Source organism: Fringilla coelebs, assembly GCF_963513975.1.
Source record: "Fringilla coelebs genome assembly, chromosome: 13".
In the NCBI taxonomy this organism is placed as follows: Eukaryota; Metazoa; Chordata; class Aves; order Passeriformes; family Fringillidae; genus Fringilla; species Fringilla coelebs.
Genome location: NC_140039.1, coordinates 11,263,092 through 11,287,246, shown reverse-complemented (window position 1 = coordinate 11,287,246; position 24,155 = coordinate 11,263,092). Strand labels below are relative to the sequence as shown.

Sequence of the window (24,155 nt, the reverse complement as noted above, 5' to 3'; positions counted from 1 at the left end):
CGGGCTTTTGAACTGCTCTGGCATTCAGAGTTATTTAGGGCTTATTCAAACTTCTTTCTAAATTGATCAGCTAGATATTTCAGAAAACTCAAAAGAAAAATGGTACTTATATTCTTAAATAACTACATTCATCATTGCCAAGAAGGACTTTCAAACTGCAACAGAAAAAAAGAAGGTTCAATTTTGATCATGCAGCAGCTTAATTCACCATGTCTCTTTCTATGCTGCCATAGCACTAAAACAGAACGTGCCATCCAGCCACAGTAAAAAGAGATTTTAGAAGCACTGTGAAAATTATTCTGCTGGTGTAATTGCAATCTTTATTCATTTGGAGTTAGTAAGAGCAGATTTTTAGGTCTGAAAGCAGGAACGCTCCTTGGCCAAAAATGTTCACAGATAAACCTAAAATAATTCATTAAATCTATCTGTCATTATTGTTTATTTGCAGAAGTAGAGAAAGGAGTAGGTAGATTATTTAAAGTACAAAAGCTAATTAGGGCTGGCTGACAAGACTACTGAATTTTACTTTGAAGAATGGGATAGGTTTTTACATGACTGAGATGGTAGAATATGATCAAAACATTATTTAATCCAAACCACCCAGCTTCCTTCCAGCTCTATTTTTTTTCTCCCCAGCAGACTCTGCTGTCCAGTCCACAGTTATTGGAGCTGAAAAATCATTAGCAATTTCCACTAAGGGCACTTCAGCACAAGGAAGACGAGCCTCTAGAGCATAAAGGGGTGAGGACAGAGATTTTTAGCAGTTGGAGTCCTGCCCCAAGGAGATGATGACTGAGCTCCTGTGTGTTTTAGGAGGCAGAATTCCCCAATTTAACAAGGGAGCTTTGTTACATTTGGTGTGTATCAATTAACCCATGTAAATTATTTTATACAAATGCACATGCTATGGCTTTGTTATAATTTTAGCTTCTGTAAGTACCACAAAGTCTCAGAAGAAAACCTCTTAGGAAAGCAAAATGAGTAACAGAGGTAGATTTCACCTTTAAGAACAAAACAACAACCCCCCCACCCCAAAGGCCTGTGTCTGCTGATTTGGCATTAGTGAGATTCTCCCCACATGAGGAACCACTGACTTCCTGTGAAGGACTCATGGAAGGCTGAGTATGTTTGGTATTTCTGAGGCAGTGCCTCATACAGGAACATAGATGAAAATTTTGATGAGTTAATTGAAAAGTCATCCTCTTCAATGTCCACTATGCATATTCTAAAAAGGACATTTAAACCTTGCCCCCTGTGATAAGTTACTATTTTTCCCACCCTTCCCCAAGAAATGCTTATTTAAGTAGTGTACATAGAGAGTTTTAAATCCCTAAAGGGTCTAATAAGGAATGTGAGGTTAGTCACTTGATAAGGCTTCTACATTTTTTCTCCAATACATCCATTTATGTGGTTACAGAGGTTTGTATTTCAGAGTTTCAGGATCTAAATCATGACTCATTTAACCTCAAAGTGCTGTGAAGCAATCAGGTATCCATGCTTCACACAGCTGTGAACATGAGACTAAGCTGAAGTTCATCCAGACTGTGCAGAGAGGGATTTCAGTTTTAGTTTGAAAATTTTTCCTGATTCTAAGTGATCAAGAAAGTGGGGATAGTGCAAAAAATAGCTAATCATGGTGGAAATTAATATTTTTTAATCCGCTTTAGGAAAACCCAATAAAAATTTAAGTTTTTATGAGGGAAAGTATTTCAATAGGGCTAAGATAATGATTATGTATTTCTGCATTCTGTAAGGAAGTCTTCAGGAAATAAAACCCAAACCCCTCAAAGAAGTAAACACTTTCAAAAGGTCCCAAACTATCTTTCCCTTTGCTGCAATCTATTTTTGTGTTGCAGATCCATTTCACTCATATTTGGCTTTGTTAATTCCAATTTATTTTGACTGTTTCTTAGACAGGTCAACATCCAGAGTGAACACACACACACTTCCAATATTCTTGACATGTTTTATTATAAAGCACTTCAGACTAACTTTGATTCAAAACCAAAAAGTTATCATCTGTAAAAGGAGACTATTTTAAACCAGGATTCATAAAGAAAATAGACTGTTCTTAAGCATCAACTTCAGTTGGAGCTCTTCTGTAACGAAATCTAAGGACAAAACTGATGGGCCAAGAGCTACTAATGTCACATATACCGAGAAAAGGGAGACTAAGACGTTACACACAAACCATGGAGCATCTTATTGTTGATAATGAAATAGGAACACTCACTAGTTAATTCTGGCCTGACAAAGCAGTCCAACATTTAAATATTCTTCAGTCCCAAAAGAGACAAACCATTAACATTTCTCATTCAATAACTAAGCCAGCCCTGGCTAAGGGTTAAAGCTACTTCAAAGCATGGAACATGATAAGCTTTTCATTTCATGTACTTCTCCTGTTGATCAGCCAAGATTTTTGCTGAGGATTTAGCATCATAGAAAAGTTCATTTATTTCTTCAATATGCTCTTTCTCAATGCTGTCTTTCCCATTAATCTTGGCAAGCAGGTTAGCTGGGGTCAGCAACTGCACAGCATACCTGTGATCAAACAGAGGCAGATGAGTAATTACAACTCAGTGCATCCCAGGGAACTGGAGATACACAGAGCTCGGACATTTGCTAGGAAACACAGCTCTACCAGCAGTATGAGAAAGTCAGCAAGCACTCCAGCACATTCATTCTTTAAAGAAGAAAAGAGGAACATTACCACTCTTTTTTCAATGATTGTTAACAGACCATGTCATTGTAAAGGAGAGGTTTGTCTGCTCCTAACAGTGAGTTGTCCTACAGTGGCATTAGACCCAGTCATGCTGAATAGAAAACTCTGCCCATCTTACCTTAGGGTTGTCTTGGTACCAATTTCCCCTAAGTGGTTTAGAGCTTCTTCACTGATATTTATCCCTTCTGTCTGAGCACGAAGTTTTGTGATCTGTTGGGAAGAGTAAGTGAGGTATGTGCCCAAACAATTAACACCAAATTACCTAGTATCTGTAAACTATTAGCTTAGAGATGAGACATGCTACCAAACAAGATGTTGTGGAGAGTTACCCTGGTGTAACTTATCACTAAACCAAAATTTGAAGAATTCTAAGTCTTTGAATAGACAAATACAATGTTAAACTGTTATCACACAAGGAAGGTCAAGTAACACATCTGGACTGCTAACCCTTCATGGTAACTCTGCACACTTAGCAAAGCCTACCTACTAAATAAAGAGCAGAATATGAGAACTTAGAAAATGGAAAATGTATGTCAGAAGTTTGGGGCAGCTGGAGGCTTCTGGATAGCCACAGCAGTTACTGAATTCTGCAGTGTATCACCGGTGCTGTACAGCAGAGCCCTCCAAAAAGCCCTACAGAAAGCTACACCCTTTCCTTAGCAGCTCACAACATACTTTTTATTCAATTGACAAGAAGATAGTAAAATAAATCAAAAAGTTACTTTCTATGATTCACCTATTCCTTCAAGAAGAAAAAAAAAAATCACTAAGAGGAATCTAATCTTTCAAGAACAGTCTCAGGCTTGTACCAGTTTGAAGATCTTTACAAAGTTGGAGAGGAAGATATCACCAATAAGCTGGAGCATATAAAGCTGTAACAAAAGTGGCACAAGTCTCTCGGTAGTCTGTATTACCAGCTGAGTGATAAGGGGCAGACTGGATAATGATGTTGTGTTGTAGTGCAGAGATAACTCTGGAACTGCAAGCCTCATATAATACAGGTATTTTTCACTTTGGCAGCTTTGTAAACAAGATATCAAGAAGCACTCGTTTAAATTAAAGCCATAAAAATGCGCTCAGGGAGCAGAGGAAGAGAGGGGCTTGAAATGGCAGAAAGTTGGTGCTAAGATATGTGCACTGAATATTGGCCATGCTGCTGCCAATTGCAATTTCAGGTTGAAGATTTTTTTACCTGTAGATCACCTAGACATCCCCTTCCCTTCATTCAAACACTGCTACTTTGTTCTCCCTCTGCTACAAACAAGGTTTTGAAGGTCACATCTTCAACAATGTTTTTCAGAATAACTTTTTATCTATAACCTGGTAGAACATTACCCAAGGACTAGGGCCCAAGCCATTAATCCACCACTTGCTTACATATGCATTTACTGTGGAATAGAAAAACAAGTGTTTATCAGGTGAAATACATTAGGAACAAAACATCTCAATTATAACCTTTAATATCCAAGGCACTTATGCAAAAAAGTTTGATTACAACACCACCTGACTAGAATAAGCATGAAAGTGCATTTTTTCCCCTCTTCCGGTTGCACTAAGGTTACTGTGTGTCTTGTCTCAGAGCAACATGCCCCAAAAATTTTTTTGAACTGGTTATGAAGAAACTTTCAGTAGATACATGACCAGATTCTGTGCTAAAAAAGGAATCAATTGTGAAGACAGTCTCACACAGAAACATCAGCAGCAGAAACTTCCTCCTAACATGAAAGACAAATGGGAGTAAAAATAGAGAACCTACTTATGCCTTGTTTTTACCCCCACCCCAACTGCACTTAGTTAGAAGCCAAAGTTAAGTGCAACAGTTCCTCCTCTTCTCCCATGAGAAGCTGCCATTCAAAAGCCTTAATTTAAGGGAAGATGAGGTTATCTGACTATGGGAACATGATTTATGGGGCCAAATGTCTGAACTCTATTTTTACCTTTAGGAAATGCTACTCTGAACACTTCCTTTCCTTCAGCCCTGGGGAAGGTGGAAATCCCAGCACTTACCCAGCTCTTCTGAACATCAGCATTCAGTAATTGTCTTACCTGCATGGTAACACAGCACTAACTACACAGAATTCACTTGTACTACAGGGAAATCCAGACAGTCTTTAATACCCCCAGGCTGAGTACAAGTCACACTGAAAATTTGTTTTGTAGACTAAACTTAATTGTACTGTTACATCACTGGGCTGCTTCTAGTGCAATCTACACCACAATGCTTTAAAGTGTCCTTTAGGTACAAAAAAAATCATCCTGAGAACAGCTCAGGCCATCATCAATGAAAAGCTCCTCAAACCAAGTGAAAGGAAGCTTTGCCTCTGTTCCATAAATGCATCCATGTCACCTTGGCACTTCTCCAGCAGCAGGAGACCATTATCTGGCATAACACTCTCCTCCACTGACACTATCTCTTAAATAATACAAAGAATTGACATGGTAAACCTTAATGTCTCCTGCATTGTGTCACTTCCCAGCACTGAGAGGCTAATGAGGGGGGATCTTTGACACAATGCATCCTAATGGCACCAAGCATTATAATCAATACACAATACATTGTGATGGCCCCACAGGAAAACTTCAAGCATTTGGAAGGATATCTCTGCAACACTTTCTGTGTTTACATTTCCAAACTTAACTAGGAGCATTGAATTCTCCCCATTTCAGGAGAGACCCTCAGTAGGTTAAAGCTACAGTACATAAGGGCATAAAGGCAAAAATGCAGCACATGAGGTGGTATTCCTCAATCCCTCTCATGTGAGGGAAAAGCCTGAGGTCTGGGACTAAAGATCCCATGATGTGACACTTCATTTTATACCAACTGAAAATGCACTACCTGCTGAAATCTGCTAACTGTGGAAAGTACATCTGTGCAAGAGACTGTTTCAGCTCACAGTTCATCTCTTCCTGCAAGTGAGGTGCCTCTTTCAGCTCCACATGTACTCAGCAACTCCTCAGTGGCTGGGAGTCAGAGAGGTTGTGTGCACAGCTTTAACCAGCTCTCTGTACTGACTCCGAGAGAAGCAGGCTTTAGCAAGCAGGAAGCTTTCTGGCACAAGCCATGGTGACCACAGAGCCAAACATCTCTACAGTAACAGAAAAGGCAGAAGCTGTGCACAACTTTGGGGACTTGTAACAAGCTCTTTAAAATCCTGTGCATACCTGCTTCATTTCTTGGGGTGTATAGAGCATGGTTCTGATAATCATGACTCGATCCAGCAGGTCCAATGGTATTCCATGAGGAGACACAATATCCTCTGTCCCTCTAGAGGAGAAATCAAACAGAAAGAAATCAAACACTACTGGGAGTTCAGTACATTGATTTGGTTAAAATCAGTACAGAGTGTCTACACTAGTCTACAATTGTTGTGTGTCCACAGAGACATATAGCCCTGGGTCAGAGACAGGAAACATTCTGGTCTAAGGTTCATTTCAGACAGCCCCAGGGAAACAAACACTATTGCTGGAGCTCTTAAACATGCCTCTCAAATATACTGAGAAGTGATTTCTTGTATTGTATCTCACAACACAGCCTTATCTAATGTTCCAAGGCATCCTCCAGCAAGGAACAAATCATTCTTACTAAGTTGTTTAGCAGTATCAGCAGAAATTATATATACTATCATCCATTTGGAGAACAACCCCTGTTGCTGAGCAAGCCATTCTCTCCAGTCCCTCGGGTGAATACTTTGGTGGTTTACATTCCATGCCTGCAATCCAGCAAACTGAGAAGTTTATGTCTCTGTATGAAGGAACAGGGCAGGATCTAGATCCTCAACCATTTTATTTGTTTGACATACAACACCCAGCAGCACAGCCTGCAGACACATGCACTCTTGGTTTCCCAAGACCACTGTAATTTACTGTGAAGTCAAAAGATACCCAGATTTAATTTAGGAGAATCACACAGATTGCAGTAAAAGCAGTGAAGTGCTGGTAAAGAATTACACTTTTAAGTCCAGTGCTAGTATTTAGGTAGCTGCAGCTCTGGCCATGGTTCTCCAATATTAGCTGTCACTATTATATGGAAAATATCCTTTCTTAAATCACAGCTTTTTCATAACAAGATCTGCAGTGAATCCATGCTGACAGATCTCTACTTCCTTTACTTTTACAAGACAGCTTTTTTATATCTTTGCAAACAGAGTGAAGTAATGCCCATCTTAAACATTTTCGAAGGGCTTATCATTCTCACTTCTAACCAATGCAAACAGAGAAAGATTAATACCAGATGAGCCACTATGAGGGAAAGGAAAAGCTGGTTATACAGCTGAATTAAATCAATCCAAAGAGTAGCAATCATTGCTAATGACAGCTTGTTTAGACATAATTAGACCTAGACCACAAACTGGTAGTAGAACTTACAGAAGACTCTGAAATCAGAGGAGAGAACTTTTACTGAACATGCAAAGAATGCATTTTGTGGGTGCAAAATATCAAAGTGAAGTGGAAATGAAAAACAAGTTGGTTGGCAAGACTGAAGAATCACAAAACGCCAGACTAAAATAGCAGGAAAAGGGAGAGGCTGAACTGTGACACACTTTACCAGTATGAACAAGAAGCTGAAGTCTGATGGAATTAGGATTGCAAGCAGCAAAATAATCCAGAAACAGGAAAGAATGGTATTAGAGGTTTGTAGCTCTGGTGCTTTTGATGTCCCTAATGTGCAAGCAACAGATGTATTGAGGTATACAATGAGAATGGTAACTGTCACAGATCACCCAGAAGTGAAACAGTTCAGACTGTTAGAGGAGGAGAGATGTGTTAGGGGAAAGGAGGAATTCCAGTCAGCCTGGTGTTAAATGCTTGTCCCATCATGAAACTCATGAGCAGTTCTTGAGCACCAATGCAGCTTGTAACTCACGCAAAGGATTATCACAGGTGTCAGTGTCAGAGACAAAAGCCTTCAAAGATTGTAACTCTACTGACACAGCTAATTCCAAGGTTTATGGAACAATGCAAAGTGACAAATTCAAGTTTAGACATCATACCTGATAATGCAGTTTCCTCGGTTGGAAGCAAAGATGACAATGGGGGAAATAGAAGATTCCAGTGCTCGGTGCAGGTATGTGAAACACTCAATGTCCAGCATGTGAACCTCATCCACAAAGAGCACACCTGGCACCAGCTCTGCAATGCCTTGATCAATGTATTTGTTCACCACCTTATTTATCTCTCCTCGAAGTTTGTCTGAGAACAAAAAGAAATTGTTGGTTGTTCTGCTAGTGAACTATAGGTCAGAGGGTAAAGCTTGAAGCAAGGAAAATTGGTATCTTACTGCCACAAGGAAAATACCTGTCACTCTAAAATTTTGTGACATTTCATACTGTGTTGGGGATGTATCTGTGCAACAAAGTATTTCTAACTGAAATACTCACATGTGAAAAATTGATTGTTGTAGGTTTGTGGAGTTTGGTAGGGGGTGGAGAAGTCAAGTCAAACCTCATTTTAAACACAAAACTTACTGAAGTTTCTGCATGGCTGAAAAGAACATCACTGAAAGAATGAAATCTTGCTACCCTATTTCAGCAAAGAAGTTGTGTTTAACCAAAAAAGAAATGTTTCTGTGAACCTACTGCTCTCAAACCTAGGGCAGATGTTACATCAACGTATCTGGTACCAGAATAAGCAAAGCAATCTCTGGGACAGACAGAATACTTCAAAAGATGACCGTTCAGTTAGGTATTGAAACAGATTTTGATTTAAATTTAGATAGTAACTTAGTGAAGCATCATTTCTATCAAAGCAAAAAGGAGAGCAGATCTGTCTGTAGATACTGTTTTCTCCAAAGACCTGCAGGTGGGAAGAGCAGCAGGGCATGTGGAGCATCCTGTCCTTATACAGCTGTTATAGAGATGCCATTCTTGTACTCCACCAAAATTCAGTATGATTGCTACATCACTTTCTAGAATTTGTGTATTACTGCTGTATTCAGTTTGGCTCTTTGCTGAAAGCCTGAACCTCACACTGTGGCAGGAATGTTGTAGGATGGGCACTGCCATTCTGACCTCTCCAAAGGAAGATGGGTACAGAGCACTGGATACATTTTACCACTACATACATGAACCAGTAACTTGTACTGTCTCCAGCCACTGCAATTCTAGAAACTGTATCACTACTTCTGGAAATCTGAGTATTTATGAATATGTATTATGTATGCATTCATTTAAATATAGTAACCCTATTTTAAATCCTTTTCTAACTGGAAAACCCATAGTTTATATAATCTCAAAATTCCATAGAGGTTTCATACCAGTAATTTCAGTTTTCTTAGGTTTCATCAACTGTCCCATCATAGAAAGGATGTCTTGTCCTCCCTAGGAAAATAAAGCAACGGATCAGCTTTGAGGTCATGTAGTAAGCACACACCTTGGGAACTTTACAGATCAGGGATCGGTCAGAGAAATTGTTTCTTAGAGTTAACTTCATACTTTGTAACAGCAGTTTTTGATAATCTGTCAAAGTTTACTCACCACAGCAGTATTCTAAACAATGTCACCTAGCTACCTCCTCCATCCTTGCTACCTCCTCATCCTTGCTCATTTGGAGAGCTTAAAAAAATCAAAATGAGATATCCTCTTTTGAAAAAACTGTAACACAGGAACTCATAAGGAATGAAGTTGTCAGGGAACACAGACACATGGATTGCCTGCATGCACAGTAGGTGTTCAGCCTGTCAACATAGGAAGAATGATTCTAAATTTTGTAACTTTTTAATACCATGATTTTTAGAAAATAATTTTTTTCAAATTATTTTGAAATTAAGTAAGTTAAAGAGTTGCATTTTTTTACTGTAGGGATTCCAGCCTTTAAACCTGTTAGTGACTTCTGTTTTTTACACAGATAGAATTGCCTCAAGAGTGGATTTATGTTAAGACACAGCAAGGAGTAATTCTTCTATTTTCTGGGGTTTCTTTTGCTGCAATACATGCAGAACCCTACTGAAATTCACAAAGAAGTTTAACAAGTGGCTATGAAACATTTCCTGAAATAAGTAAGAACATCAACAGAATCCACAGCAGTCAAAAATACTTAAGATACCTTTTATCACAGTCCTTGCAGTTTCCATTTCATGGTTATAAAACCATAAACACAGCAGAATATATTAATCTGCATTCAGAACTTCCATTAAGTGAAATTATGCAGGTTTGGCTGCTGCTACCTCACACCTGTAGGCAGCTTTCCTTCTAGAGAGAAAGCAATAATCCCTTTTTCTGGTCAGAGGCAACAGCCCACAATGCTCTTTTTCTGTAAGTGATGAGGCACATTGGTGGAGGGAAAGAGAGCAGGGTCTAGATTATACATTAACTGTGAAGGTGGTGGATCCCAAATACCTGTGTGGAAGCTGTTCTACAACTCCCAGACCATTCTCTGTAGTGCTAGGAGTGTTATCCTGACCAGTATTCCATGACCAGGTGCGTGAATTCTAAGGAAGCAACTGCTTTAACCTCTTTAACCTCCATGGCAGTGCCCTGAGCTAGACTGGCTTCCAGGTGTAACACCTACTGCTTTTCCTACAGTGGAATCTGAGGGTGAGTTAGCTCAACTTCCTACATCTCAATTATTCTGGTAACATCACAACTATCTCAAATAATTTTTCTGTAAAGATTTCATCTGTGAAGTCAGATACCTGAGGTCGAGCATTGGCCACATCCAAGTCATGCAGGGTGACATCCTGAATAATTTCCTTTTTCTTGTGCACATCACCTTTTGGCAAGGGAACATACTCTTCAGCTTCAAGGTCAAATTCTGTAGCATAGATATCACACCTGCCTTGCCTCTGAGGAACAAAAAAGAGAAACCCAGGTATAGAAATTATTCCAGTACCAAAACCTTGAGTGACATGAATTTGATAACATAGTTAGTTCACAATTCCAGTTCTGACAAGCTTCAGCTGACAATTCAGACATCCCACTCCCTGCTTAGCAACAGGCATACCTTATCTGCTGATCAAAGCTCAAAAACTCTGTTGAGAAACACCTGATATTTTCAGTGGCAACAATATTCTAGTCCTCTCTCCCCTTCTTTTACCATACACAATTCTTGCTAAAGGACAAATCCAGCAGATTAACCAGAGATTGGGAGAACCTCCTTTGTAGGTGGGTGATTTATTATGATAGAAAATATTATGCTCATCCATTAAACAGCAAGTATCACTATACACTTTCTAAATCAGATATGAAAAGAATGCTAACTAATGCAGTATTCCCTTCTACATGTATATATCTTGTGGAGAAAATATCAGAGCGATAAAAGAAAGATTAAATACGCTGCACATGTCAGCCTGAAAATGACTAAAGTTGTTTGGTTCTTCCCCTCTTCCCTTAGAGATGCCTTGATCTTACAGAAAAGAAAACCCATCCAGACAGCATCAGTGATAGCTTCCTTGCCAGATGACCTTAATTGTGAACCAGATCTCCACATCCTTTGGGTGCAAAAGAGACTTTTCTCTCCTGATAAGGAAAGGACTGGGCTCTTTTTAAAATTTCTGTGTAACCATATGATGTCAGTTAAGGTTAATAAATCAGAAAGCCTTCTGACAAAGGCAGAGAAAGGTCTGCAAAAAACATACAGCTGCATAAAAGTACAGAACTTTTCTTTTACCTTGACAGCTCCACTGTTTGCTTCAATATAAATAACGTCACCAGTTTCCACTCGCTCCTTCTGCAAGCTCTCAAAAATGCTCGGGTCCAGCTGGAGACAAGCAAACAGCACAGTTGATCAAAACAGCTCCATATTGTTATGGTAATCAAGGTAAAAAAACTCAGTTTGAAGCTCACTCCCATCAACGAAATTAAACTGCAACTCACCCTGACAATACCTCTAGGATTTTATAAAGCTGTAACGTTTGGAGTAGGGATAGCAAATAAATCTGGAAGATGCACAGAACTTACTGTCTTACAAAAAATTCTGCTATCCAAAAGGAAGTGACAGTGCCAGAAACATAATGGTACCAGCTACAAAACATACCTCTGACTAATGTGACAATGTATTTATACCTAAGAAACAGTAGTTCTCTAGCTTTCCAGGAAAACTTTTATAAAAAATCTAGCTATAGCATTGAATATAAGAATATATGAATCAATGTTCCTTGATTTCTTGAGTCCTTATCCTCTGTGGAGCTCTGTGAGGGAGAGTGGGTGTGGAATATATTAGATGCCTTTGTTTCTCCTGGTACATGTTTATTCACTTTTGCTCTTCATTTCCTTGTTTTCAGAGTGAACAAATGAAAGATGATACTTAACAACAGAGACAGCTTTTAGTTCTCTCCAAGTCTGACAGGGAAATTGAATGGAGCCAAGAAAACAAAAGGAAAGTGGGCCTGAGCTGGCAACACACCAGCTCAATTTCCAGTTCTCTATCAAATATTCACTAGAGCATGACACCCCATGTAGAAAGAAAAGATGTGACAGAAAGAATAATTTATATTTAAACAGCCAATATTTCCCAAGCCATCCTCAAAAATTTGGTTCCTGACAATCACAAAAACAAAACCAAACAAGGCCTTTCTCGTATGTTTATTACCATGAACATTAATTTATAGCCAGGGTCAGAGTGTATCACAGACTGAGACAGAATGAAGCTCAGATTGCCAAGTCAGCCCATTTTTTGTGGTACTTGTCATTTACAAAATTGCATCAGGATCTCTTCCTATTAAAACTCCCTTTTAACTCCTTGAAGACATACAGGTGAGCGCTGCCAAACAGAGAAACGGCAGCTGCTAACCAAGTGATGATGGGTTTATCTCCTATTGCAATTAGTAGGACACAAGACCAATATCTAAATATTCTACATAAAGCAGATAAACAGTCAGGATAAAGTTGTCTAGCCAAAGAAAGCAGCCTCCAGGCAGCCCCACTTGACAGAGCGGATCAAGAGCCTGAAATGGAAATAAGTAGTGCTAAAAATAGAAGCTGCAAACCCAAAATACTTAAGGAAATCTCTGAGACTCTACCACACTTACCTTCAACTGTTTGGTACCCTTTGCAGTTTTGAGTCCTATAATTACATGGCTGATGGTTTTGCCATATCCCCCCATAGGATTCTCAGTCTCACAGGGAGTCAATTCTGTGACTTCTCCTTCATAAACTTCCTTGGTCTCTTTAATCCTCAACCCTGCAAGAAATTGTTTAAAATCATTTCAGTATGCACTTAGGAGTCTGCTGCTTTACTGTCAACAAAATGCAATATATTGTTAGGGTGCACTACATTTCATGGTAATGTTTTACTTTTAAAGGCAGGAAGAAGAATTATTGCTCTCTTCTTCAATATTAAGTGAGAATATCCATCCTGTACATCAGAATGAGAGCTCAGTCCAAGTTCTGACATGGTAAGAAGCTTATTAAACTTTCAGAAATTAATTTCTTCTATTCATTATTATTAGTTTTTGAAACAAATGTTAGGATCCTCTGTCTCTTTTCCCTCCCACAAAGAGGAAATTTTCTTGATTTGCTCCCTATACTAAAGCCAAAAACACAGACCATCTTCTGAAGCTAGTGACATTAATATAATAATGAGATTTACACAGTTTTTGGACCATCAAAAAAGCTCTTCAAAGTTAACAAAAAGACAGAAGAAAAAACAATTTCATAAAAAATTTTATACTTTAGCAGCTGAGTTAAAAATATAACATAAATTGATTAACAGGTATTGTGCCAGAATGTCATAAAATTACTAAAGGGTTTATGAACAATTTCAAATATTTTTAAAGTCAGTAGCAAAAGGTGAGCTAAATTTAGCAGAAATTGCTACAATGCAAATTTACAACTATTTCAAAATAGCTGAAAATTACATCCTTACTTAGTTAATTTTCAGACAGCCAAGCAATCACCAGAATATCTGGCTATATTCTGTTCCAGTCACAATTACTGTAATTAACTAAGTTATTTTAAATTGATAAATAATACAGAGCTGAAGACATTTGCAGGCAGACTGTTTCAAAGCAAACCCACTATCATCACCACCACCACTACAATTATGTATGTTCTAACTACACTAAGTTCAAAGAATCCACATCTGAAGAAACTCCATGAAGTATTTTATGAGACACACATGCCATACCAAAAATAATGAATGGGCTGTAACAAGATACAAGGAAGTCATCCTGCCCAGTCTGAGGGTATTGTGACTCTATAAACCTTTGCTTGTTCCGTAACTTTTCATTTCGCTTTGAAATAGATCAGACACTTCACCAGTAATTTTGAGCTGCTGATAGAGGCTATAAAGAACTGACAAATACGAGTCTGTCTCCCTCTACTGGGCCCAAATTCAGACCAGGATCTGAAATGTGAGAAACAGCCTAACTGTCATAAATTCTTGGTAGGAAATGTTTGCTTTCTCCTACTTATGATGACATAAAAAGTTGTATACAAAGTTAATTTCAGTAATTTTTAAAATGTTCTTCAGGTATGCCAAAGCATCAGACAGAAATTAATGAACCTCTGAGTTAAAAAACTGACCTAGACAAGGCTGGACCACACTGGCTCATGAGCAATGAGTGCAAAGCAATATGGGAATCTGCAAACTGAAACTGCTATTGCCACAAACTGGACCAGGTTTGCTTACCCTCTTTGCTTTGCTTTAAATTTCCAGCACAAGCTCTACCCTGCTCTGAAAATGTGGCAGCCTGTTTGTGTTTGGGGTATGATTTGTATGCTGCTGAAGCATGGAATGGATCTTCCAGCTCCATTTCATCTGGAAAGAATTGAGTTCACGTGCTCATTCTGCTCACAACACAAGTCAAAGCCAAGTCAGCAAGGACAAACCCAGAGATCTGCTTCAGAAACCTTCCTCTAATCCAGACTAATATGCTCTTAGAGAGGTGTCTGTAGAAAATATTTACAGATGAACACGCTCTGAACAAAGGTAATTGATGCTTTGAACTTGCTGCTGATAATCCCTTGATTTCAAGTGAATATGTATGTGTCAACTACAAACTTCATTCTTAGAAGAGTTCTTAGAAAGATTTCCTACTTCCAAATAAGACACAAAACCAAGGCAGCAACTGTGGGCTGTTTGATGCTCTGATTCAACAGCACTCCATGGAGCTGAACAGGGCTTGCTCCACCCATTGGCAGGTACAGCTTGGCAACACAAGGAACAGTTACACCACTCAAATGCCTACTGCAGCAGTTATTTCTTACTGCAACTGAGCTCCTAACATTAACTGTTATCATCATCCTCACCAGCTGCTAATGAGCTCTCTACAGGATTAATCTATCAGGTTAAATTTCTTTTAAACCATAAACCAATTTGATCTCTACATTTCCACTCTGTCCTTATAGGTTTCTTACATATTATAATCTCTCTACTGCATCCCAAACACTACCTGGCCATGAGACTATGTCGAGTCTGTTATTAAAAGACTCTCAACAATAAAAATTCTCTAAACTCAGAGTAACTCCTACTTTCTTGTAAAGTGATCCAAACCAGTCAGACTGTAGTTTCCAAGAAAAAAACCCCAACCATTAAGTAAAAAATTTGATGTTAACATCTCTGATAATTTTTAAAAATTCAGGTGGCTAAACTCCTTGAAAGCAAAATGCATTGTATGAGCAATGATGATGTACACAGAACCTGCTACCAAGGAGACACAACCAAACAAAACTTAACAGAACCTAACTTAATACTTTCAAGTACTGATGGACATGTGGGCTGAAACTTCCCTTGTATCCAGACCCAACCACACTGCACAGAATTTTTTTTTTTAAATGTACCCTTGTAAAATATTTCTTTACCTAGCAGGGAAGCTAAATGAGATTAAAACTCAACTGGAAAGTGTTTCATTATAAGAAATGGTGGTTACTAGTACTTTAAAATAATTCAGAGAATTTTTTTTAAACACATAAAAATAATCAATAAAGGCTGCGTTATGAAAATGTGACACAGAATTCAACAGAAAGGAATAAAAGAAGCTCCATCTTTCATTAACACTAATATTTGTTTAGAAGTGTCTCTCTACTGACATTCAAGGAATGCAGGGAACTAACAATGTAGCTGGCTGTTAAATCTCTGCTATCTCTAGAACTGACAACATGGATGGCATAAGTTCCACCTGCTGGTTCAGGTTTCCAAACCTCTGACAGGGAACTTCATCACATCAAGGAAATTTTGCAGACTACTGAGGCTTCCCTCCCCAAGGCCCTGCCAGTAACCAGAAGACCAGAGACTACTGAAAGCTGCTTTCTTATAAAAGTCAATGGAATACTTTTGTTTCACTGAAGAACTGAGAGATTTCACCCTGCTGCTGCCAAATTAAGCCCAAGATGAAACATGGTACTGAAACAGGAGAATTACTGTTAATATGTTTAGGACTAAAATCAACTGGGCTCTCTTTATCAAATCCTCACATAAAAAAGGGCCACTTCTATCTGCATTTATCAGCTGTCAGCAGCAGCTGTGTAAGAGATTTTAGATTGTCACTTAGGCTGTGTTGTAAATTAAAGCAATTTACATCAAACTTGTAAATGCACCAGAGAACTGAGGATGACATTAAGTTACAGCATTAATTTAGTTGGCAAGGAACTTCCTCTGTGCTCACTGGAACAGTAAGTCAGGGTAATGCTGCTGTTTGGGAGCCCCTGATTAAGTCTGTTTATTTAGCAGGGTGAAATCACTAAATGAAGAAACACGAAGAGCATTTTTCTGTCTACAAGTACTTCTGCTACTGTAAAAAAATAAAAATTATTTTTTCTTTCAGCTTTATTCAGTCACAGGCAAAACACAGAGGTGAATGTGGTGGATGAGACAATCTGGTGAAGTGTAAACCAAAATACAAAAATTAAATTACAGTTTGTGAACAGAAAACCCGACTCCACTAAGTGTGAAAGAGATTCACTAAATTAAGATTATCACTGAAGAAAATAAGCATACAAAAATTTGAAAAGGTCTTGACCACTGAAAAGTTTTTCCTTTTTAGATGACTGGGAAAAAGCAAAGTATCATGCAAACACTTAATTCTTATTTTCCTGAAACTTACCAATTGCACGTCGGAAGTTTTCCATTAGAACTTCTGTTTTCTTGATCTCAGTGGAATAGACCTCACTTCCAACCATAGGACAAAAAGGAACTTTGCTTCCCAGTTCCTGAGCAATAGCTAAAGCCAAAGCAGTCTTTAAATGGAAAAAAAAAAAACAAAACAAAAAAACAACCAGATATTAATTTTGGAGAGAATTAAGAAATTATTCTTTTTGCACAAAGTTAAATTTCCTCGTTACATCACCTTCTATACATCAACTACCAATTTAATAGTAAGACTATTCTATCTGACATATATTTCTCACATATAACAAACCCTCCTCCAACACAGGTGACCTTGGCCAAAGACTTTAAAAAAACCCCTGAAAACATGAAACTGGGCATTTGAATTTGACAGTTGATACAGATGTGAAAAATAAATAAATAGCACGGGGGGAAAAATGTAAACCAAGGAAAAACTATTCTGGCTTTTAATACACAAGTAACTTCTAAAACTTTTTCAGAGCCCTTGTTACCTATGTGTTTAGTAACTTCCAAGAGGTGGTTTCACAATCAAGATGCTGAACACACACTGGGTACTGCCAGTGTCAATGACACCGCAAAAGTAAAAATATCAAGTAGAAAACAACATGAATACATTGATTGAAAAAAAATTCTGGTATATGAAAACATTTTGTAACCACTACCCTAAAACGGTTTTGACAACAAATTAAACTAGATTTGGAAATACTTTATTTTGTAACAAAATAGAAAAATAATACCTTGCCAGTTCCAGGAGGTCCTGCCAACAGCACTGCTCTGCCAGCCATTTTTTTGCTTTTGATTAGCTCCACTATAACCCCACACGCCTGTAAGTTAAATAAGTATTTATACACTGTTAACACAAGTATTCCTACAGTACCTTTTGTTTTAACATAACTTAAAGTGTTTAGAAATAACAGGTTTAACAAAAAGTAAAGATTTCAATTTCATGTAGACAAAAAGGAAGACAAGATCATGAAAACGGACTTTCTACAATCATGTTATCTGACACAGACATTAAAAACCACAGAAAACGAAACTCAATCTTTAGCCCTGGACTCCTTCTCCACTCTCGCAGTCCCAAGTACAGAGAGAGGTTTGAAAGTAAAGCAAGAAATTAATCTTCGCTCCTGAGCCGCAGATCCTCTACAGATCTTCTTCCACGGCCAGGCTGGACGGGGCTCTGAACAACCTGGTCCAGTGGAGGTGCCGTGCCCACGGGAGGGGGGCTGGAACGAGAGGTCATCCTTAACATCCCTTCCAAACCAAACCTTTCAACAGGGACTCTATGATGGTTTTATCCGGCTCTCGCACTGAAGCGGATGCTCCAATGCCCAGGTGCATCAATCCTGCTGACTTTTGGCCGTTCCGTCGCCTCTGACACCCCAGTTTCTACGCCGATACCCGGGAGACCTCACGGTCCCTGCGCGGAGCAGGAGCAGAGCAAGCACAGCCCCGACCGCCCCCATCGCCCCACACGGCAGCAGCCCCACGGAGGACCCCGGGCACGACTCTCACTCGCTGCGGGGGACTTGTCACCCGGCCCGGCCCGGCCCCGCGCTCACCTCCCGCGCGTTCTCCTGCCCCACCAGCCCGGCCCCCGCCGGCTTGGCGGCGCCGCTCTCGTCCAGCCCAAGCCCCTTGACATGGCTGTGGGCGGCGATGCGCTGGGTCTTCGAGGTGCTCTTCACCTCCTCGATCTTCATGGCGGGGCCCGGCGGGACAGCGCAGCGCCAGCGGCAGCTCCGGCCCGGCCGCCCCGCGCTCCTCGCACGCGGCCCGCGCGTTACCGGGGCTCCCAGCGCGCGCCGGCGCGCCCCGCCCCCACCCCACCATTGGCCCCCGCCACGGCGCTCTCGGCGCTCATTGGGCGCGGGGCCTGCCCGTCAGCCGCGGGGGCTCAGGGTTTTAGGGTCCGCCCGCCCGTTTCCGCGTGCGGCGTGCGCGGCCGGTCCGGGCGGGCGCGGGCGCTGCGGAGGAGTAGGGCCGGGAAGGAGGGGGGCGGCGGAGTCGCTGTCCCTGGAGTGGCTCAGGGAAACGCTGGACGGGGCACTCGGTGCCAGGGTCCGGTTCGGAAGATGGTGACCCGTCATGGGCTGGTCCCTGTGATCTCGGAGGTCTTTTCCAACCGAAGTGGTTCTGCGATTCTCTGAATCGGCAAGGGGGGTTTGGGGAGAGGCGAGCGGAGCCCACCTGGAGGCGGAACCAGCTCGTCCTTGCTCGCAGGTTTCTTGGCCCTGCAGCACCATAAGCACGCTTTTTCTTTCCTTTTCCCTTTCCTTCTCTTTTCCTTTTCCTGCCACAATGCGATGTGGCTCTGGAGCCGGCGTTTGTGCTGCTGCCGGGGCTGGGGCAGTGCTGGGCGTCCCTGCTCTGTGTCCTGCCGCTGACAGTGCGCCAGGAGCCCTGAGCCTTATCAAAACCCCGGCTGGCTTTAGCTCACAAAAATAAGCCGAGGCTTCCCCAGGGTGTTTTCTAAAGCTTTGTCAAAGATTCACAGTATCGTTAAGGTCGGAAAGGACCTCTGGAGACCACCTAGTCCAACTCCCCTGCCAAGGAAAGTGGGGGTGGTCTCCTACCTGCTCGGTGTTGCTCCTTGTTTCTAGTGTTCAGTGAAACTGCAGAATAATTCTATTCTGCATCTTGAAAGCCTCTAAGCATTTGAGGCAATTGAAATGGGTGAAAACACTCCAGCTTCCCAGCAGGTCAGCTCATGGCCTGGCAGAAACATCCCTGTTTCTGAGGTCTGTGATGCTACAGCTCCTGGCAGGGGCTTGCTGGTGACTCTGCTGCGCCTTCTGTCAGGGGTTTAAAAGCTTCATATGGAGATCACTGACAGAGAAATTTTAGATGGGATCTGGGAGCCTGCAGTTCCAGTGAGTTCTCTTTGTAGATGTTGTGATCTCTCCCAAAAAAAAAAAAAAAAAAAAAGATAGGAGACTCTTCTCATAGATATAGAGAGTTTTCTGTGATTATAAAACCATGTCTGTGTCTGCAGTGTTTAAAGCCAGTGGATTAATGTGGTGTGAGGCAGGACTGATGTCTGGTGCCATCTTGGCTTTCCTGCGCACTGCCAGGGGAATTGCAAAAGCAGTCCTGTGACAGCACTAACTCAGAGAGCAGTTTTAGGGAGGATGGGAGTTATGGTTCAATTTGCAAAAGCCCAGTGAACCGTATGCATGCTATTCATTCCCTCTTTGTTCAAGAGCTTCCATTAGTTTTGTTATAAATGTAATTTGGCAAAGAAAAGACTTTGCTTATTGTTGCTTGCTTTTTCTGTTAATTGTTCTGTCAGTTTATATTTACATACTCTAGTTTAAATTTGTAATTACAATATAATTGCACACATGTGTGGTTCAGCACCTTTGTAAGGGTATCCTGCTATATAACCATTCAGCTAAGAATTTTTGACTAACAAATATGAGCTATTCTTTAAATAATTAGAAAAGTGTGTATGTCATTAGACTCTCTACATCCTCTCAGGGTCATATTAGTCGCAGAATACAAACACCTAATGGTAGTGAGCTGCAGACTTTTTCCCTTGTAAAAGAGCAAATATACAACTTTGATTTCTCCAGTGCATTAAACTGCCGCAAGTGCTGTGGGTAAGTCTGGTCAGAGTTCAAGTTTCTGCCAGTTCTGGAAGAATAATTAGCAAGTCTGGTAAGAGCTCTGAAGGCAGTGGTGTTGCTATCAAGGGGTTCAGGCTAGGTATGACCCTCCTTCTCAAAAGGGTGAAATACATAATAATTTGTTAACTCAGACTGAAACGTGTCCATATGGTCCATGTTATCTTGTTTGATGTTGCAACAAGACCTGTTTTTGAGATGATGGCATTTCAAAGTCTATTTAATAATATTTGCTTATTTATTTTTGGTGAAATTCAATACATGGGAATGTAGATGGTAGGCATAGAGAATTGCTGTTAATCTTCACTGTAACTTGGAGGAAGGATAGAAATATTCTATGTCTATAAAATCAGATATGCTACATAAGATTCTTTAACTTTGGAAATACTAATTAGGGATTTTTCCTGCTTAAAGAGGATAAGAAACAGAGTGTTAATTGTTTGTGTACAACAATAAGATGTCTCAAACTCAGAATTTAGAGCCTAAAACTTCTATCTGCTAATGACCATTGCTGTTCAGCAAATAAAATCTGCTGCTACAATGAAAGGACAATTTTAATATTGACCTGCAGAAAACATGATTAAAATTATTTGGGCTTGTGTTTGTAGTAGAAGAGGATACCTCAATAGAAATAAAAGTAAAAAATAGTTTGCTGGATAAATGTAATGCTGGCTTCTCCCTCTTATTTGCTCACAAGTATTACTTAACTGTGCCGGGTTTGGCATTGCTCATTGTATTGACTGTTTTACACATTCCATATGCTCTTTGAGCATTTTACTGAAGCTGCAGTTAAAGAGGGGCAAAAGAGGATATTCAGATGAGAGAAAATAAACACTAATCCTTTAGACCACACAGGATTAATTGTTTATTCCCCAGGAAGAGCAGGGTACAAGTGGAACTACTGGGAAGTTTAGAACTAAACTTCCACATTGTATATCATCTTTTATAGTTGGTGTCTTGTGTTGTGATGCATCAGTACAAGAAAATATAAAAACTCAATTTTACATGATTATCTGTGATTTTTTTAAACTAGTTAATGTATTAGGGAGGATAAAATAATTCAATGGCAAACATGAGTCTTCTTCCTCCTTTGTCAAGGCCACCAGATGGAACATAGGTCGGTCGTACAACCATCCTGCCCAGCTCTTTCTATGGATGCTTTGAATATAATTTAATATTTCACTAGCCAGCTAACCAGAAAAAAAATATCACTAACAGTCTGAACTGTTATTCCCCAGGTTTAACCAACTCATTTTACCAAGGTTTCTTTTGCCCCCTGGTTTGAGGTCCTCTCTTTGGCACAGACGTCATGCGATACCCGAGGTGGGAGCTGGAGACGTGAGAGCTGTTTTCCTAGACTAAATGTTTGAGGTTACAGGACGTAGCCTAGTTTCACATAAGCTTTCAAATTTCAGTGGGACATGTTGAATCCTGAAACTGTCAAATAGTGTATTATTTTTGGAGTGAGAGAGAGTATGTGTGTGTGTGTGTGAATGACCTTTACATTTTTACCCTATCCCAAAAGTCTGACTTCCTGCCCTTTCTCCCATGAGTCCATAAACTTGAGCATTAAAGTGAACATGTTTTAAGGAAGAAATTCCATACAGGAGAGAACAACTGGGATGGAGAATGGTTTATTTATGGGAAAACAAGGAAAACAGCTAAATTCTATAAATTTTGGGAGGGATATAGAAAAATCTGGAGAAGTTGGGATTCTCTCATTTTGCTAGGTTCCCCTCTCCCTCTCAGTAATACCAAGACCTTTGTGTAGGGGTAGGGAGTGATGGGGTTAGTGGTCATATCTTGTTTTGATCCCTGCAAAAGAAACTGATTATTTTTCTGTTCTTCAAAGCAATAGGAGTAATGTGTCCTACCAAATGCCACACTTTAATTTCCAAATTTGTAATTAATTCTAAAACTTTGTAAGTTAACAGAATGGACCTTTCTAAATGCTGACTAAAAGTGCTTATGTCTGTCTTTATCATATTTCTTCTTTGATATTGGTGACTGAAGTTATTAATTTCACAGGTACAATGTGCACTCTAATATTTCCTCAAGTGATGTGACAAAATCAGATTCACAGACTTTAAAACCCTGGAGACAGAGGTCTGATCTCTACAACAAAGCTGTAGGCACTGAGTTTTTTTCCTTCCTTCTACAGAAGAGCAACTGCTTCCCTATCTAGAAAGTTGCAAATCTTTTCTGTGTCTAAAGGGATAAAATTAAACCTCCATTTCTATTCCTCCTTCTTGCAGGTCACTCAGGAGCAAAAGAAGGGCCATTATTGTTATGTGGGGAGTGGAATGAAAACCATTTTCCTGTGGATTTTTATCATCCTTCCTTGGCTATCCTTAACAGAAAGAATTATATTTTTTTCATCCCATAAGTTCTATCCAGTATCCCTCTAAATTCTGGCTGAGCAAAATGCATCTCTTTGTTAGGCTGGCAGACCAAAATGGATCTCAGGTGAGTCCTGCTGTGGCCTCTTACACTGTGAGTATTGAAATGGGACCTCCTTGGCCTCATTGCCAGTTTTCTCAAGAGTTGTAGAAAGTTTTAGACCTTTCTACATTGTAAAGGCTTGTTGAAAAATAGCTGTTATTTAAATGTTTTGAGAGGACTTCTGGATACTACCTTTTGTGGTTGAAAATCAGCCCTTTTCCCACTTCTTCCTTCTGAACTCATCTAATAATGCTAAAAGAAAAGAATTAAAGGGTAGGTTATATGATACAGGGATATCTGTGTGGATTCTAACTTTTTAGGGCCTTATGGGAATTGAGTAAACTTTCCCTTTCCTTTGGAAGTGCATATTGATGTAACATATTCAGCACAAGGAAGTGTGTATGAGCCTTATGATTTAACAGGAAACAATTCAAAGCCTGGGAACTTGGTCTGAAAAGTGACATTATGCTTAATTTGGCTCACATGACAGAGATTCCATCAGGCTGAACTATTCTGCTCAAGAAGCTGATTAGCTAGGCTAGCTCAGTATTCCTTGTGAGTTCATGTCTTTCCTTCAGGGAGACAGTTGTCTCTCAAATAGTACTGAGTGCTAGGAAGAAATGCAATTTTCCCCCCCCTTTTTCATTTGAATCATTGATTCTGTCATTTTGACCTCCATGTGTTTGGGAAGGGTTATTTGCATCCAGCTTTAAACCAAAATTCCTTTGTAGGAAAAAGCCTGGAGTCAAAGCTTTAAAACCAAATCCATGATGTTTACAATAGCCTTAGGCAAGTCATTTTACACTTCTGGCTCATTCATTAGTTGATGTGAATGTTATTACTATGAGCAATATGTACTATTGCACACAGCGAGCAGAAAAGCAACTGCACTGCCCTTAAAAAAAAAAAAAGTAGCGTATAGAACCAGTCTAGTCTACTTTGACACCTGTGGGAAGTCCAAGTCCATGACACAGTCTTGGTTTCTTGGCTTGTAAAGAGCTGTAATCATTTCAAGAGGTACTCTGGGCTGCTTAGTCACTGTTGAAATGCTGACCACACGTGTTAAGCTTTATCCTGTAGAGCATTTATCTCCCTGGGTAATCGAAGTGACTTAAATGGGTGAAGGAATCACGCCCTTAGCCTCTGAAATGCCCTCAGGCTTCTCCAATGTTCCTCTGCTTGTTGTTGTCTGTTTTGGTGGTGGTAGGGGTGCTTACCAGGAGATCTGGTCACCACTCTTAATAATCTTGGATTCTTAATCCATTAAGGATATGATTTTTAAAGCAGCATTTTACCTAACTTAGATATCCCTTTACGGGAAAACTAATTATGCAAGCCTCGAATTTATTAAGTGTAAGGAGAAT

General features: G+C 40.0%; 1 protein-coding gene across 1 annotated transcript; it reads right to left on the bottom strand.

Annotated features, from left to right (window-relative positions):
* Positions 1–1,958: 1,958 nt before the first annotated feature.
* Positions 1,959–18,532, bottom strand: RUVBL1 (RuvB like AAA ATPase 1). Its single transcript, XM_084214488.1, has 11 exons — positions 18,286–18,532; positions 17,461–17,547; positions 16,701–16,833; positions 12,687–12,838; positions 11,327–11,416; positions 10,353–10,502; positions 8,976–9,039; positions 7,714–7,912; positions 5,885–5,987; positions 2,841–2,932; positions 1,959–2,541 (listed from the first exon to the last, which is right to left on the bottom strand). Exons 1-11 carry the CDS (start codon positions 18,424–18,426, stop codon positions 2,382–2,384), a joined length of 1,371 nt encoding a protein of 456 aa, XP_084070614.1. The 5' UTR covers positions 18,427–18,532; the 3' UTR covers positions 1,959–2,381.
* Between the last annotated feature and the right edge of the window lie 5,623 nt (positions 18,533–24,155).

Excerpts from the sequence above, each read along its gene's own strand:
- RUVBL1 (XM_084214488.1), bottom strand. The coding sequence starts at position 18,426 with ATGAAGATCGAGGAGGTGAAGAGCACCTCGAAGACCCAGCGCATCGCC. Across the intron at positions 12,839-16,700 it reads AAACTTCCGACGTGCAATTG|GGTTGAGGATTAAAGAGACC; the intron begins GTAAGTTTCAGG and ends AATTTCTTGCAG. Across the intron at positions 10,503-11,326 it reads CAAACAGTGGAGCTGTCAAG|AGGCAAGGCAGGTGTGATAT; the intron begins GTAAAAGAAAAG and ends TTTGTTCCTCAG.